Here is a 16007-nt window from a genome sequence, read left to right on the forward strand (position 1 = left end):
CATTAAATATATTTACATTGTTGTGCAACCATCACCACCATCCATCTCTAGAAATTCTTTACTCTTTCACTGAAACTGAAACTCTGTACCCATGACACACTTAACTCCCCATTCCTCCCCTCCTCCCAGGCCCTGGCAACCACCATTCTACTTTTGTCTATGAATTTGACTGCTGTAGTTACCTCACATAAGTGGAATCAATTTGTCCTTTCGTGTCTGGCTTCTTTCACCTAACATAATGTCTTCAAAGTCCATCCGTGTTGTACCATGTGTCAGACAGTCCTTTAAGGCTGAATAATATTCCACCGTGTAAATACCACATTTGTTTATCCATGCATTCATTGATGGACACTTGGGTTGCTTCCACCTCTTGATTATTGTGAATAATGCTCTGTGAACACAGGTATAGAAATATCTCTTCGAGTCCCTGTTTTCAGTTCTCTTGGGTATGTACCTAGAAGTGAAATTGCTGTATCATGTGATAATTCTATATTTAATTTTTAAAGGAGCCCCATACTGTTTTCCAGAGTGGTTCACCATTTTTACCTTTCCACAGCAGTGCACAATGGATTCCATTCCTTCACATCTTTGCCTGGGGTAGAGTCTTGACAACAAACCTTGGTTTGTCCTGGGACACAGAATGAGGATCGTGGGGAATGGAGCCAGCAACCAGCAGGGACTTATTATTTTAACTCTCTGGACTCAAACTGGGGAGGCCCTGGGGGAGACAGGAAGAGAGAGAAGTCAGGTTGAAGAGTCATTGACCCATCGACTACACCAGGCTTTATCCGAAACAGCTGGAATCAGTTGTGGTTTGCGATTTTGATTCTGATAAGAATTCTGTCATAAGAAGGATTATTCTGGGCGGGGTAAGTCAAAGAAAACATCGTGAATATGGAAGAGTTAGAATCAGGTTCTAAAAGAAGAATGATTTGTTTTCAACCTTTTAAAAATAAACATTTTCGTTATACAAAGGATGTATATTCTTTGTAGAAAAATTGGAAAACGAGAGCTTTGTAGAGAAGATAATAGAAAGGACCATCTTCTCACTCCAAGAGGTCACTGACAACTGCTCTGTCTTGGTGCAGTTCCTGTCCCCTTTACCACGCTTCTCCTTTGAGAAGCATTTCCTCAGCTCTTCTAAGACTCTGTAAACAGTCTATAGATGCCGTGGGGTGCTATATTGTCTGGGTAGTGGGAGTAGGAGTTGGTGGGCAGAAATAGGATCGCAGGCTTAAGAGATAGAACGGAGTCTGCAGGGGCCACTGAGGCCGGCAACGTAGATTCCAGTACATACACTGACCTCAGAACCGCTGCACTCGGTCCTGATGATCAGGCCAGTCCCAGGGTGTCCCCACTTTCTGAAGGAAGGTGTCGCATCTGTGAGAGTGGAGAGGGCACGGCTGTCCCAGGCGGATTCCCCCTGTTGGTGGGATCCGTGCAGACATCGGTGTATTCAGCATCCTCTCACCGGCCTTTTTCCCCTTTGCCTCTCCCAGCCTACGCCCTCAGATGCATCTCTGATGCTCCTAGTTCATATGGTTCACTTTAATCGGTCTTCCATCATCCCTTGGAAAATGCCCAGTTGTGTGTTGTCTATCCTCAGCCAGGTGTTGATGAGACCACACCTCACTGTGCTACTTGCCTGTGCCCATGAGTGATTCATCGCTCCTCCTTTATTTTACAAGGGAACTGGACCCAAGAGGTTCCCTAGGTTGTGTGGCTTGGAGCAGATGGAGGGCATGCTGCAGGGCGTAGCCCTCTCGGTCAAGGAGAGACTCCTGGGCGTTGGGCTGAGACTTTCCCGCGACCCCTTCCTTAGGCCCACCTTGACAGGCCCTTTGCCTCTCGGCGTCTCTTGAGCGCCCTCTCTGTGCGATGCTGAGGAATGCAGGAGATCAGAGGAACAGGTCCTCAGTGCTACTGTCTGCCCAGACCACTAGGCGAACTCGGCTCTGGGGTGTTCAGAGATGCCTCCGGATGTGGCCTGTGCACGGGAACAGGTTCAGATGCTGACAGCTTCATCCAGTCACAGGGCCTGTTGGCAGCAAGAGGGAGCAACCGTGAGGAAATGCGTTTAACCAAAAATGCATGTGGTAGAGCTGAGCTGAAGCTGGGGCAGATAGCTGAAGGGCCTGTTGTGGTAACTGGGATGAAGTGCCTGCCCGCTCTTGCGTCTGGAGTAGAGTGCAGGCAACCACGAGTGATGGATGGCAGGCAATTAGGGAGGAGCACACAGCCAGGGTGGGCCTGCCTAGCTTCTGTGTGCCTGCCACGAGGGCCTGGTCATATTGCCAACGTGAGCTCTCAAGTGGGAGCTAATCGATGAATTAGCACCTTGTGGCATGTCTGGGCTCAGGGCCGGTTGTAAAATGGCCTTCAGAATTACCAGGGAGTGGATCAGGGAATGCTGGCCAGCAGAGCCGTCTGCCTGCCTTTGGGTAAACCTCTTAAAACAAGAGCCTTCAGAAGTGACAATCACTAAGCAGAATCCTCCCCCAGGGTGGCAGAGAAGTATGATTCTGCCTCTGACAGGAGGTGGGGGAAAGGAGGTGGCAGTATTTCCAAAAATGTGTAGGAGAGGCTCAGAGGTTCAGAGCGGGGCCCTCCGAGGCCCTGGCCAGGCTGCCATGCAAGTTACAAGCCCTGCTTTGAGCCTCCGCCTCCCTGGTTGGTTGCTGTGTCCCACCGCCTGAAGGAAGGGAGTCATACAGAAGGGAGTCAACCTGCCCCTCCCTGATTCCTCAGTAGATGTTGAAGACCCTCGGAGGGGGCCATGGAGAGGAGATCCCAGAGATTGGAGGGAGGGGAGGGTCAGGCTTTCTAAGCCACCTGGAGGGCTCACACACCAGCATTGTTTCCAGTATCTCCTGGCACAGAACCAAGAAGCTGCCCGTGGCCTTCGTCACCACCATTTCACCATTTGTTCTGTGAGCATCTGCAGGGTGTCTGGCCCTGGGCTCCGCAGGCTTGTGTGTCAGATGACATGCTCGTGACCCCAAGTTGTCCAGTGGGGTAGAAGCAAGAGCTACTGGAGTTACTGGTCCTCCCTCTTACTTGGCTTTGCAGCTATGAATATTCTCTTCCATTCAGCAAATATATGTTAGGCACTGCTGTAGGTTGAATTGTGTCCCCCTAAAAGATATGTTGAGGTCCTAACTCCTCATACCTGTGTATGGGACCTTATTTGGGAATAGGGTCTTTGTAGATGAAATCAGGTTAAGATGAAGTCATGCTGGAGTAGGGGGGGCCCCTCATCCGATATGATCAGTGTCCTGATAAGAAGAGAAAAATGCCACGTGAAGACAGAGATCGATGCACAGGGAGAATGCCATGTGGGACAGAGGCAGAGACGGAGATTGCAGTGACGCAGCTGCGAGCCAGAGAATGCCACGGATTGACAGCCATCTCCGGAAAGAGGCAAGGAAGGATTCCACCCCGAGTCTCAGAGGGAGCATGACCCTGTTGACACCTTAATTTTGGACTTCTAGTCTCCAGAACTGTGAGAGAATAAATTTCTGTTGTATTAAGCCACCCAATTTGTGGCACTTTGTTGTAGCAGCCCTAGAAAACTAACATGGGTACCCACTATGTGCTGTGTATCGTGCTAGATATGTGTGTGGGATGGGAGGACAGATAGAGCAGAAGGCAAGGTCGACATCATTTGTCCTCGTTCATGCAGTCATTCACTTACAAATTTTATTGAGCATTTACTCTTTGTTCCCGATATTGTACTGGGGCTCCGATGTAGCAGTGAATGGAATAGACCAAAATTCTCCTCCCTTCAAGGAGTTTACATTCTAGTGGGGAGAGACAGGTAGGAACATAATGATAAATAACAACGACAGTAAATAAATAGTGAAAAGTGCAGGGGATCAAAATACAGCAGGGAAGGGAGAGAGACATATGGGAAGGGATGTAGATTTAAATAGGATGGTGGGAGCCTCCTTAAGAAGGTGACGTTTGAACTAGTAAAGTAGTTCTCATATTAGAATCACCAGGGAGCTTAAAATAGAACAAAACAGAACAGAAGCAATCAATAACAGAACCCCACCCGAGGCCAAATAAGTCTGAATCTCTGGGGTTGGGGCTGTGGGACCTCTCCTTATAAAAGCTCCCAGATGATTCTAATGGGCGCCGGGTCTAAGAACCACTGGTTGAGCAGGGCGAGAGCTGCAGTGAAGAAAAGTGCTCGCTACGGTCCAGCGAGGTCACCTGTGGAGGAGAATGGTCCAGGCCTGCTCATGTCCATGCATGGCAGGCAAATGCCTGTCCCACCTGAATGGCTAGATGAGCTCGGGCAGGGGGTCAGAGCGCAGTGAAGTGAGGCCCTCTGAAGCCCCAGTCCACACACATCGGCTTCATGCTTCCTTGGGTGGCCCATCCTCCTTCTTCTCTCCTCTTATCCTTGGCTTGGTGCCACGGATTACCTTACCCCGTAGCAGTCCTGCCTCTGCCAGGTTTAGGGACTTTTTTCCTTCCTACTGTGGGGTCTCACCAGCCCCCCAAAGCCAGGCTTCTGCTGTGTAGGCTTGCACCCAGGATGGAACAGCTGCTGAGCCAGGCCTTGTCAGCTTTGCATTTGAAGTATAAGGTCAGCCCAGGCGACTCTTGCCGACCTTGCTCCTTGACTCCGGAGTAGCTGATCTTGACCCCGGAGTAGCTGATCTTGACCCCGGAGTAGCTGATCTTGACCCCAGCTTGCCTCAGCTTTGATTTTCCTGAGTTAAAGAAGAATTTCCAGAATAACTCTGTAACGGTGTTTTTGGTAGACCAAGAAAGACCTTTTCCTTCTTGAGGGGAGTGGGGCAGCTGCCCGAGAGACTGAGTCAGGGAAGTGGCAGGCAGGCCGGGAGAGGGGTCTGCACTTATGTAGTTCGGAAGCCGAGATTGGCACCTGTATCCTGGCCACTTCCCCTCACCCACTCCCCTCTCACCCAGTGGGCTGCACGCTCAGAGACTCCCCCTGGGCAGGCGCAGAACCTGTCTGCTGAGCCTGTCAGACACCAGGCATCAAAGCTGATGGCAACTCCAGACTCCCTTTCATCTTCTGAGCACCCTGCCCCATGGCCGCCCACTCCAGGAGTCTGATGTCCTGAGTCCCATGGCCTGAAGGGACAGTGTCTCTTCCCTCTGCTCCTCCTCCTCCTTTCTGTTTTCTCTTCCCTCATTTATCTTGTCTCTTGTTGTGTTCCCTGCCCCACCCCCCGCCCCCACTTCTTCCACTCTCTTTAGCTTTCATCCTGAAGTTGTCTTTGCTGATCCGGGCTGGGATCAGAGAGGCTGCAGGAGCCGGGATGCCGAGAAATAGCTTTGGTCTGGGGACCCAGGGGCCTCCCTCTTGTACTTCTGCTGGGAGGTGGCATTGCCTGGCTGAAGCCCCAAGGTGCACTCCCTGGTGGCTCTGTTTCCACCTCCCCTCGTGTGAGATGGCCAGCAGCTGCTGAGCGTGGCCCCTCTTGACGGAGTGTTGTACTCGCCACACGTGCCTCCCTCCGCCTGACATACGATGCCAGGCCATTGAATTATGCTTTTATTCACTTAAGATGGTGGGGGCAACAGACAGCATAATATTCATTGGTTCAGCTCCTGGACTTTGGAGCCAGGTGACCTGTGTGACCTTGGGCAGGTGACTCAACCTCTCTGAACCTCAGTTTTCTCTCCAGTAAAAGAAGGATACTAACTTCATAGACTGGTTGTGAGGCTTCAGCGAGTTAATGTAAAGTGCTTAGAACAACATCCAGCCGTTTGAAAATGTAGGTTTTATTATCCAGGTATGGTGAGGCCAGGAGATGATCACCATGAAAAAGACCATTTGATGCTCACAGTTCCCAAGTGAGAAGGGCAGACCACACTGTGGGGGGTCCAGGCGGGGAAGCACAAGGGGGCAGGAGGCAGGGCGAGCGGGAGAACATGGGCAAGGGCCTTCATGGTGACAGAGAACTGGTGAGACAGGTATGTAAGCTTGGAATTGGTGATTTTAATAATTTCAGCAGGCTGCGGAGTCTAGGGACTGTCCCAAGTTACCTGGCACCTGTCTATGGGTTTGGTTAGGGCAGGGGAATAGTGGCCCCACAAGTGAGAGCTTGGTTGGGGCAGAGGACCCTGGACCCTGAGGTGGGTTGTTGACTATCTGTAGGAACTGGCTAGCCTGTGAGGGGCAGGCTCCCTGGGGTGAGTAAGGTCCCAGATGTCAAACCTCAGAATAAAGACATGGTTATTGCACCAGCACACTTTTGCAAAATAAAATGACAAGATATGTTTAGTTCTATATTATTGCTTTAAAAGTGGGACTGTCGGCTCTGGAGCCTTGGGAGCCCCGTGGCACGTGGCACGTTGGAGAGAGCACAGGCCCTAGGGAAGGGGGAGGGGTGGCACACTCAGTGGGGAGCCCATTACGCCGCTGTCTCTGGCTTCTTCTCTGAGCCTCATCTGTGAGGTGCAGATACCAAGCGCTCACTTGGGGGCAGCCCGGAGGACTTGGCGAGATGACCTGTAGGAAGCTCCCGGCCCCCGAGCATCTCAGTACATGAGTTACTACACTTTTATGTCCCTTTTAAGAAGAAAACTCTAAGGGCCCTTACACATTCTGGCACTGGGTCTTCACCTCTGGTTGTCCGTTATGAAAGAAAAAGAAGACGGTTTCACTCTCGGGCACACGAGCCTCAGAAACCGAGGAGATCCACAGTGAGCCACTCGGGGACTGGCTAGTGTGTTTGACGGGCGTCTGGGGATGAGGCCAAAGAAGCTGTCGGGGGCAAGTTGGGTGGCTTCCAGAGACCGCTCCTAGCTGTATCTTCCTCTCCTCCTTCCTGGGCCTCTCAGCCTGTCCCTTTTAGAGGACTCCCTTGGGATCGAGGACTTAGAGTTGGATTCCCTTGTTTAGGGGCTAGGAAGTGAGACCTTTGTACAGCTACCATTTGGGCCTGAGATACTCTCCTGAGCAGATGAATCAGAGGCCCCCTATCCCCAGGCCCAGCTCCCTTGAGGGGGCAGCTCAGGGGTCAAACAGGCAGGCCCGAGAGGTGACAGAGGATTGGGGGTCTGGCCCCTGTCTGTGGTAATCTCAGGCGGGCATACTTTCCTAGGGCTCCTGAGCCTCTGTCCCCTTTTCCTCCTGGGTAATGGTACAGAAAGGAGGCCTGGATTGACATTTCCCAGCCAACAGGGAGAGGCCAGCATTCTCAACTGACCTCTCCAGTGCCAGGACCCTTCATCCCCTCCCGAGCATCTGTGTGAGCTACCCCAGGACTCATGCTGGCCTGCAGCCGTCCTGAGGCTGATGATGGGCCTGGCTGTGTCCCCCTGACCTTCCTCCCTCATGGGTTCCTCCCCTACCTGTCTCCCCAGCATCCTGTTTGCTGACATTGAGGGCTTCACCAGCCTGGCATCCCAGTGCACGGCCCAAGAGCTGGTTATGACCCTCAACGAGCTCTTCGCCCGCTTCGACAAGCTGGCTGCGGTGAGTCACCCTGCCCACTGCCCTTGGGCACCCATGTGCCTGAGCGAGGGCCAGCAGGGTGGCCTGATCTGGGCTGCCTGAGGGAGGGAGGGTGCTATGGTCAAGAAACCACTGAGCACCGGGGATGGGCACCATGCCAGGGTGTGCCCTGCTGCTGAGCAGGGCCTGCTGCTGGGAACAGGTGACTGGCAGGGGACCGCACAGGCTGTGCCTGTGTCCTCATGCCCTGCATCAGCCCCAGTCACCTACTCAGTTGGACGTACTTTCTTGGTGTCATTGGTCATGAAAGAGTGAGTGGGTGAGCCCTCCGTCAGCAGAAAGGGGGTGGTGAGGCCTGCAGGTAACGCTGACCAAACCCCTGAGGAATGCTGTTGGCCAGAGTGACCAGACAATGTGTCTGAATCCCAGCTGGCCTGCAGACAGCTGTGGGCCAACCCCCAAAGGCTTCCAGCGAGAGGACTCTTCAGTGTTCAGGCAAAGTGGAGGTAGCACCCCAGGGCAGGGAGGTGTGAGGACACGCTCATTCATTCGTTAGGTCCCTGTTTATACTCTGTCATCCTTTTCCAGCTTTTGTGGCTTTGGGTGATGCCCTGGGCCTTTGTGGAGTCATTATATGCCAGGGGCCACTTACTGCTGTGTCCACTGTACCCGTATCACGTTCTGTGATAAAAACAATTGGTGAGGTGTGGCCCACAATCTAATGCCTGCAGAGGGCCTAACCTCACCGATTGTTTTTATCACTGAACGTGGTAAGGTCAGCAGGTCCATGCTTGGCCTGTGGGCACTGGATGGGCTTTAAATGAGAGTTCAGGCCACATGGACACTGGAGTCCCAATGTCTAGCTTCATGAACTAATTTCCTGAAGCCAGACTTGGACAGCTCAGAATTGGTGATTAGTGACATTCACCTCAGTCCCAACTGTGGGTCGATTGTGGCCTGCCGGGGTGACCCCCCTGCACCCCGATTGTGGCCTGCTGGGGTGACTCTGCTGCACCCGAATTGTGGCCTGCCGGGGTGACCCCACTATGCCCTTACTCTGGCAGTTACTTTAGCCCGTCTGCACTCACATGCTTGCTAGTTGAGCAGAACTGTTTTTGATAAAAACTCATACTGGCAGAGGGTCAGGCAAACTTGTGGTTAAATCTCATTTTTGCTTTAGTTTTTTTTGTAAAAGAAGAAGAATCAGAAAACTGTTTATAGAACCTTAGGCCGAGAGTCAGGGCGAGCTCCAGGGGCTGCCGTGGGCCTGGGGATGCTCCCACTCAGCCCGAGGACTTTCTCCGCTGACCAATCTGCCCTCCTTGCTGCCCTGGTGCACCCCTCTTCCTGGGCCTCTGAGGTGGCTGTCAAAGTCAGTGCTGGAGGCTGGAATGTCCCTCGGAGGGCTGCTCAGCCTGTCCTCTGTCCCCCACGGCTGCTGATAAGCGTGTCCCGGGACCGGGGCTGTGCACGATGCCGGCACTGGGTCTGTGCTCACTGCCCTAAAAGGCAAGTTATTCCAGGCATGGAGTGAATCTGTTTGCTTCCCGTTTCTTACCCTCCCACTTCACTTTCCTGCTATTTTTAATTTTAAAAATTAATTTGCTTTCCAGGAGAATCACTGTTTACGTATTAAGATCCTGGGGGATTGTTATTACTGTGTCTCGGGGCTGCCTGAAGCGAGGGCTGACCACGCCCACTGCTGTGTGGAGATGGGCATGGACATGATTGAGGCCATCTCGTAAGTGCCGGTCTCCAGGGGGACTGCCCATCTGCAGGTGCACTGTCCATTTCCAGGGGGACTGTCCCATCTGCAGGTGCACTATTTCCAGGGGGACTGTCCCCTAGCTCAAGTAACTGACTGGCTGGCCACCTGGTTGAACCGACAGAGGCAGGGAAACAGTGGGGCACAACCATCTGCCAAGGGCCATCCAGCCACACGGGAGGGTTGGTGTGTACCTGCAGGCGTCGAGCCTTCTCCTGGGCTCCTCTTACCCACAGCAGCCTGGGAAGCTTGTCCCTGTAGGGAGGGAGGGCTTTGCAGGAGGTGTGGATCCGCCTCTGCAGAAGAGGAGGCCTGCGGTTCTGCCATGTGCGGGCCTTACGTACCAGTTCCTCATGTGCTCTCACTATCGGCCAGCCAGGGGTAGACCCCACTACACGAGCTCTACTTCTTCCCAAATGAAAAAGGTTTGGCTCATGGGTAAATAGCTTCCCAAGGTAATAATTGTAGGCAAGGGGAGTTGAACACAGGTGAACCATTTTTTAAAAATCCACCCTTCCTGGGAGTATAGCAAAAGGAATTTTGGCCATTTTGGGCCATTGCTGGGCGTAGAAAAATCCCTGGTTGTTAAAAACCATGGACAGCCCAAGCTTACATGTCCTCCAGGGAGAGTAGCAGAGATCGCTTCCAGGTTTAGTAACTTTGAACTTTAGAAGTAGCCTGGGCTGGGGTAGAGGGAAAGCCACAGTGGGTGAAGTCAGAGTAGCTGACAGGTAGGTGGCCAGGTCCATTAAGTTTGGCTCAGTTCCGCTTGGCAGTGTTTGCTGAGTGCCCCTGTGTGTCTGGCTAGCCAGTGGGTCCCTTGCCAGAAGGAAAGAGTCTGTTGAGGGAGAGAGGCTGGGGTTCCATTGCCCTGATAACCAGGCATGCTGAGTGGACATCAGCAGACAAGAGGGGCAAACTGTGGTGGGAGGACCAAAGAGGCAGCCATTGATTCCACTGAGAGGATCTGGAGAGCCTTGGTGGAGGAGGTGGGCCTGGAGTCAAGCCAAAAACGTAGAATGAAGTGTCTTCAACCTAAGCAAGTGGTCAGAGGCATTGTGGACAGAAAGAACAGCTCCTATAAAGTATGAGCAGAGTTGATCCCAAGACAAGAGGAATAATGGGTGACTTAAATCTTCCCTGCAGTGGGTGTCAGCCTCTTCCTAGTGGGATGGTCAGACTGCCATGCCAGACTGCCAGCCCCATAGCTGGCTGGGTGGGCTCAAGGCCCTAAAAAGTGCAACTGTGTACACCCCCCAGAACACCTGCACCCTCTTCCGCAGACCCTGGGCCCCAGACACGTACCTGGAGATGTATAGCTTCTGTGCTACTCCGTTTCCCACAGAGGGGGCCTACTTGTCTACTGGGGACTCCCTGGGTACGTGGTGCACGTGGCGGGGACTGGAGCTGCCTTCTAGCGCATGGAGCACCCCTAGTATCCTGCACCTGCCTGGGCTCCCCTTCTTTCCTGAGCAGACATATGCTTTCTTTTAACTACCTTTCTCCATTATCCTCCTAACGTTGAAGAAGCAGCAATGTGGACAAATCCAAAAGCATTATATGAATGGGGTCTGGTTCAAGTCGGCACTAACGTGCATTTGCATTTTCAGAACACAATTTAATTGACTGAGTAGCCATGGCCCCAGGTGCCCCTAGTGAGGGGAAGCAGGGGGGCCTGGGTTTTAGTGTGAGTTGCCACGCCACCTTGTGGCCAAGCCTGGAAACAGCACCTCATAGTTAACAGCACCTGAGCTCCAGGGCCCAGCCCCGCCCTCCAAGGCCAAAAAGCCCAAAACGGAATTGCAATGGCCCCAAAAAAAAAAAACCCTTGAACCCCGCAACCTCCGAACAAACCCCCCCACCCGACCCCCTGCATCCCAGCCTCACCCCCACTCGGTGCGCTTGGCTCCTGACCCTCTCCCAGCCTCACCCCTGCTCCATCCCCAGGTTGGTCCGGGAGGTGACAGGGGTGAACGTGAACATGCGCGTGGGAATTCACAGCGGGCGAGTACACTGCGGTGTCCTTGGTCTCAGGAAGTGGCAGTTCGACGTCTGGTCTAACGACGTCACGCTGGCCAACCACATGGAGGCTGGAGGCAAGGCTGGGTGAGTGAGAGCTGGGGGAAGGGCCCAGGCTTAGCTCCCCCACCCGTCTGCACCCAGAGGGACTGTCACGAGGAACAAGACTCGGGGTGGGCAGGACGGGGTGGCTTGCAACCCTGGGGCTGGCAGAATTTAAGTAGGAATTTTTCAACTTGACACATCACTTACACCACACCATGGCAAGTTGTAGGGAGTATCGGGTCAGCTTTGCCAAGAAGCTATTTACACAAAACACAGTGGCTTGTGAGATGTGACAGGTAGGGTTGAGTTCTAGAGGAGGGAGGAAAGGCAGATAAATTCTGAAGAAAGGAAATAGAATGTGTGCTGGCCTGGACGATGGGCAGGATTCGGACAAATGAGGCAGGTAGGGTTGAGAGAGTGTCGGGTGGAGCAAATGGGGTGAGGACAGGCACAGGATAGAAAAACACAGTATTTCCCAGGAATGGGTGTAGAGCAGATGGCCTTTTAGGGGTCAGTGTGAGAAAGAGCACTTGTGCTTAAGGAGGACATTCGTGCCAGCCAGGGGCATTTAGACTCAGTTCTGTAGTCAGCAGGAGCCACTGCCGGCTCCTGAGCAGGTTTGCAAAGTTTGTGAGACTAGAGGCCGTGTTTCCCGGCAGGCTAATAATGTGTTATATTATAATAATATAACATAGACATGAGGTGGTGAGGTCACAGTGGACACAAGCCGAGAAGGGCCCTACCTGAGCCATCTTGATGACATCGAAGGGTCACAGGACATCGAGGTTGGGAATGAGGTTGGGGTCAGCATTTGAGCCAGAGTTTGGGGCCCTGGGATTTGAGTCAGTGGCGGTTGGGTTCTACATGGGAGCTCGAGTCCTGAATTCATGTTTTCTGCCCACCTCTCCCGCTTCCCTCCTCACCTGTAGACGCATCCACATCACCAAGGCCACACTCAACTACCTGAATGGAGACTACGAGGTGGAGCCGGGCTGTGGGGGCGAGCGCAATGCCTACCTCAAGGAGCACAGCATCGAGACCTTCCTCATCCTGCGCTGCACCCAGAAGCGGGTCCGGGGGCCGGGGGGGGCTTCATTCTTTGGGGAGGAATGTTTTCTTGGCCTGCTGCTTCCTTCCCTTCTTACTCTTTCCTTGAGTCAAGTCATAAAATCCTTACGGTCGTGGTTTGTGCATCTCTGGAAGGACATGAGAGTTATAGGGGCCCTGCAAAGGCTGACAACAAAGAGGGAATGTTTTCATTTTGCTTCTGTTGCAAAAATGCACAGGCCTGAAATCAGTTAACAGTACATCAGAAGGTCACGAGATGGAAATGAAGCCTCAAGGAAATCTGCATATATCATATACTTTATCTCCATCTCCCTCCTTTCTACTGCCGAAACTTGGCAGACATTTGTCCTCTCTCTCTCCCTCTCCCTCTCCCTCGCTCTCACTCCTTCCTACCCTCTCTCTCTCCCACTCTGTCTCTGCCTGTACTATGTATCTTTGTTTCCTGAACCTCTTTTTCCCCTTTCAATTTCTAGTCTCTTTTTTTTCTTCCTCCTTTTGTCTCAGCCCACACTTACCAAAATATAAAACTGAATTATCGGCAGACTTCAATGTTCTATTTTTAATAGTGTCATGTTCTGGGTTCTTAATTTTTAAAGTGAATGAAGAGAACATTTTACATTTCTCCCTAGATTAAAATGCCTTTTACTTATAAATCTTTCAGTTGGACTTATCGGTTCATCAGAGCCCTTTGATAGAGAAAAGCTTCCTAGTTTCTTGCCTAAGAAATTAGACTAAAGATAAAATTAAGCTGTGAGAAACATTCGGAGATGGCCTTTGACGATGGCAAAAGTAGATTTTTTTAAGGAAGCAGTGCTCCTTCGGGCAGGTGCCTGCCCTGAAGGGGACGTCGGTGGGCACCTCGTCTTGCCTCAGCAGCATGCCTGGGACACAGATCTTGGCTACAGGGGCCTCCAGAGGAACTGTATCAGCCCCTCCACAAACATCAAGAAGAGGAACAGGAGGATTTAGGGCATTTGGGGAGAGCTATTAGTGGCTTAATTGACACATTTTAAAACATTTGCTTGTTGTTTGGGCTGGAATGTAAATGAACTAAAACCCTCCCAGGCCCTCCTACAGTACCCTTCCTCTCTCCAGGGTGCAAGAGGCCTTTAGCCCACCTTCTTGCCCCACCCAGGCTGAAGGCCCACCCTCTGCCCTGGGTTCTCTGGGTCTTGGTTTTTCCATCTTGACAAGTGGTCCAGACAGGAAGAAATGGAGACAGACAGTAACACCAGCCCCCGCCCCCATAGGTGTCAGCGGAAGCGGGCTGTGTGCCATCCCTCCAATTCCCTGCTCCAATGGGCTTGCTTCCTAGGCTTAGGGAGGGAGTCGGGGGGAGGCCGCCTCAGGCCTCTTAAAGGCCTCTCTGAGCCTCTAATCAAACCCATTTAGGTGGATGGATGGACAGATGGATAGAAGAGATCGTGGTCAGCGCATGGGTGTCTGGCTGAGTCCCCTCTTATGTATTTGCACAATGCATGTCAGCCCTTGAATTTCATATTCTAATGGCCCAAACCTCTGGAAGCTGCCTTCTGAGCAGCAGGGCCTTTCCTATCGTCCACTCCGTTAGGACATGCAGATTTTGAATAAGTTAAGTGGAAACTGGAATCCCAGGTTTCCTCCCCTTTCCCTGCACTACATATCTAGGCTCCGCCCACCTCCGAGAAGTCCATGCGAGTGACACGTATTCTCGTGCCTGGTTTCTTTCTCACGAGACCAACCTCAGTGTCTTGTTCTGCTGCTCCCACCTGGACCACCAGGGCTAGCACTGGGGTTTCGAGGGATTGGGATGCTTTCTTGGGTGAGCTCTAGGATCCTGGCAGACCTCTGGGCTCCAGGCTGTGCAGAGAAGAGGGCAGCTGCCTTAACTGCTGGAGACCTGGCCAGGCACTCGGGAGGAATGAGAAACCACGCGGAGGCTCATCTGGTGAGTCCTGCCCACAGGCTGATGCCTCTGTGTTACTCTCCCAGAAAGAAGAGAAGGCCATGATCGCCAAGATGAATCGCCAGAGAACCAACTCCATTGGGCACAACCCGCCGCACTGGGGGGCTGAGCGCCCCTTCTACAACCACTTGGGCGGCAACCAGGTGTCCAAGGAGATGAAGCGGATGGTGAGTGACTGGTGGGGCAGTGCGTGGGCAGCACTCTCCAGGGTGGTCCTTCTGTGGGAGTGAGGGCTGGGCCAGGATCCTTGTGTTGCATGAGAGAATCTAGAGAGCCACAGAAGGAAAGGCAGGAAGTGGGGCTCACCCCAGCTTTGGTGAGGGGCCAGAGTGTCTGACTTCTGGCCCCAGGCGCCCTCCATAAGCCCCACGGCTGAATTTTGCTTTGTGACACAGCAGCCTTGCCCCTTCCTCCCTCCCTCTTGTCAGAGCTTGCTGGCGCAGGCTGGAAGTGGGCCCTGAGTCAGCGGTCTCTTGGCACTGTCTGGTGAGGCCCCAGGGGGTTGGGTGGGCACCGTCGTGTCAGAGGCCCTTCCAGCACTTGCTGCATTTCCCGGATGTTTGAAATACATCTTCCGTACCAGTTACTCTGAAAGCATCCCAGTGCTTCTTGGCAAGTGACAGGTAATGGTCCCCTTTGCCTTCTGTGCTGAGAAACACCCCTGCTAACTCCAGCCTGCTGCTGGGAGCGTGGAGGCCGAATGAGTGAGGCCGTGACAGGGTGCTACCCCCAGCTTGAGAGACCCTACCTAGCTTGGAGACAGACACTCCCAGCATCCCCCCCCCACACACACACACACCAAGGAAGAGCTAATTCAGGATGTGCTGCCAGGTTCTATCAGTGATGATAGAAGGAGGAATTCAGAAGTTGGAAAGAAGAGGAAGAAGGATGACAGAAGTCAGGTTACGGCAGCCCTGGTTTTTTTTTCATTTTATGAGAGCATGGCTTTTTCGTCAGGCACACTCCTCAGCTCAAGGCCAGCCTCACTTTCAGGCAGAGTCACTCACCCTGCGGAAGGGCTGGGCGAGGAGAGAAGGTTCAGGGAGCCATGTGTGTGGCCACGTAGCTCCCACGGAGCCGGGTAGAGGAATAGATGGGACATTCGCACCAGGGCCCCCAGCTGGGAATCTGTGGATCAGACCAGCTTTCAGTTGCAGACTCCACAGGAGTCCAGCTGAGTCAGCAGACAGAGCCAGGGATCTAAGAGAGGGGACATCTGGGGACCCAGTCACTCTGTATCTTGCTAGCTAACAAGTAGCAGATGACAAAGACTTAAGGAAAGTGTACAGAAGGAAGAAATAAATTGAGTCGAGACCTCCATTTTAGCTTTTGATAGTGAAGAATTAACTCACAGGACACCAAGGCTGTGAGGTTGCAGAATGGGAGAAGCCCAGCCTTCTCCCCGGCCTTGAACTTGGACTTCCGCAGACCTGGTCAGTGTCGCCCAGAGCTTCAGCCACAGCTCCTCCTCCCTCAAGGGACCTCCCCAAAGCAAAGAGCAGTTTGTGGACCCTCCCTGTTTTCACCCCAGCCCTTTAATCTCCTGTGGAGACCAGGATGCCCGTGTGACCAGGATGATCATGGACCAGGTTGATGGAGAGGAAAGGGGGCGGGACTGCGAGCAGGGTGAGAAGAGGGAGGTTCTCTTCCAGTGGGGAGGAAGGAGAGGGGCAGGAGCGCTGGAAGACAGGAGGAGAGAGGACGGAGGGTAAGTGGGAGACGGA

The 16007-nt window shown here is 52.9% G+C and overlaps 1 protein-coding gene across 1 annotated transcript in view; it reads left to right on the top strand.

The window, feature by feature from the left end:
* Window positions 1-16007, top strand: part of ADCY5 (adenylate cyclase 5) — a 138446-nt gene that overhangs the window by 88503 nt on the left and 33936 nt on the right. Inside the window, exons 5-9 of the mRNA XM_011355235.1 lie at window positions 7351-7462; window positions 9055-9182; window positions 11154-11312; window positions 12200-12341; window positions 14310-14450. Of these exons, the coding sequence (XP_011353537.1) occupies window positions 7351-7462; window positions 9055-9182; window positions 11154-11312; window positions 12200-12341; window positions 14310-14450 (682 nt within the window). The remainder of the gene's footprint in view (window positions 1-7350; window positions 7463-9054; window positions 9183-11153; window positions 11313-12199; window positions 12342-14309; window positions 14451-16007) is intronic.

The sequence above is a fragment of the Pteropus vampyrus genome, unplaced genomic scaffold (assembly GCF_000151845.1).
Source record: "Pteropus vampyrus isolate Shadow unplaced genomic scaffold, Pvam_2.0 Scaffold1, whole genome shotgun sequence".
In the NCBI taxonomy this organism is placed as follows: domain Eukaryota; kingdom Metazoa; phylum Chordata; class Mammalia; order Chiroptera; family Pteropodidae; genus Pteropus; species Pteropus vampyrus.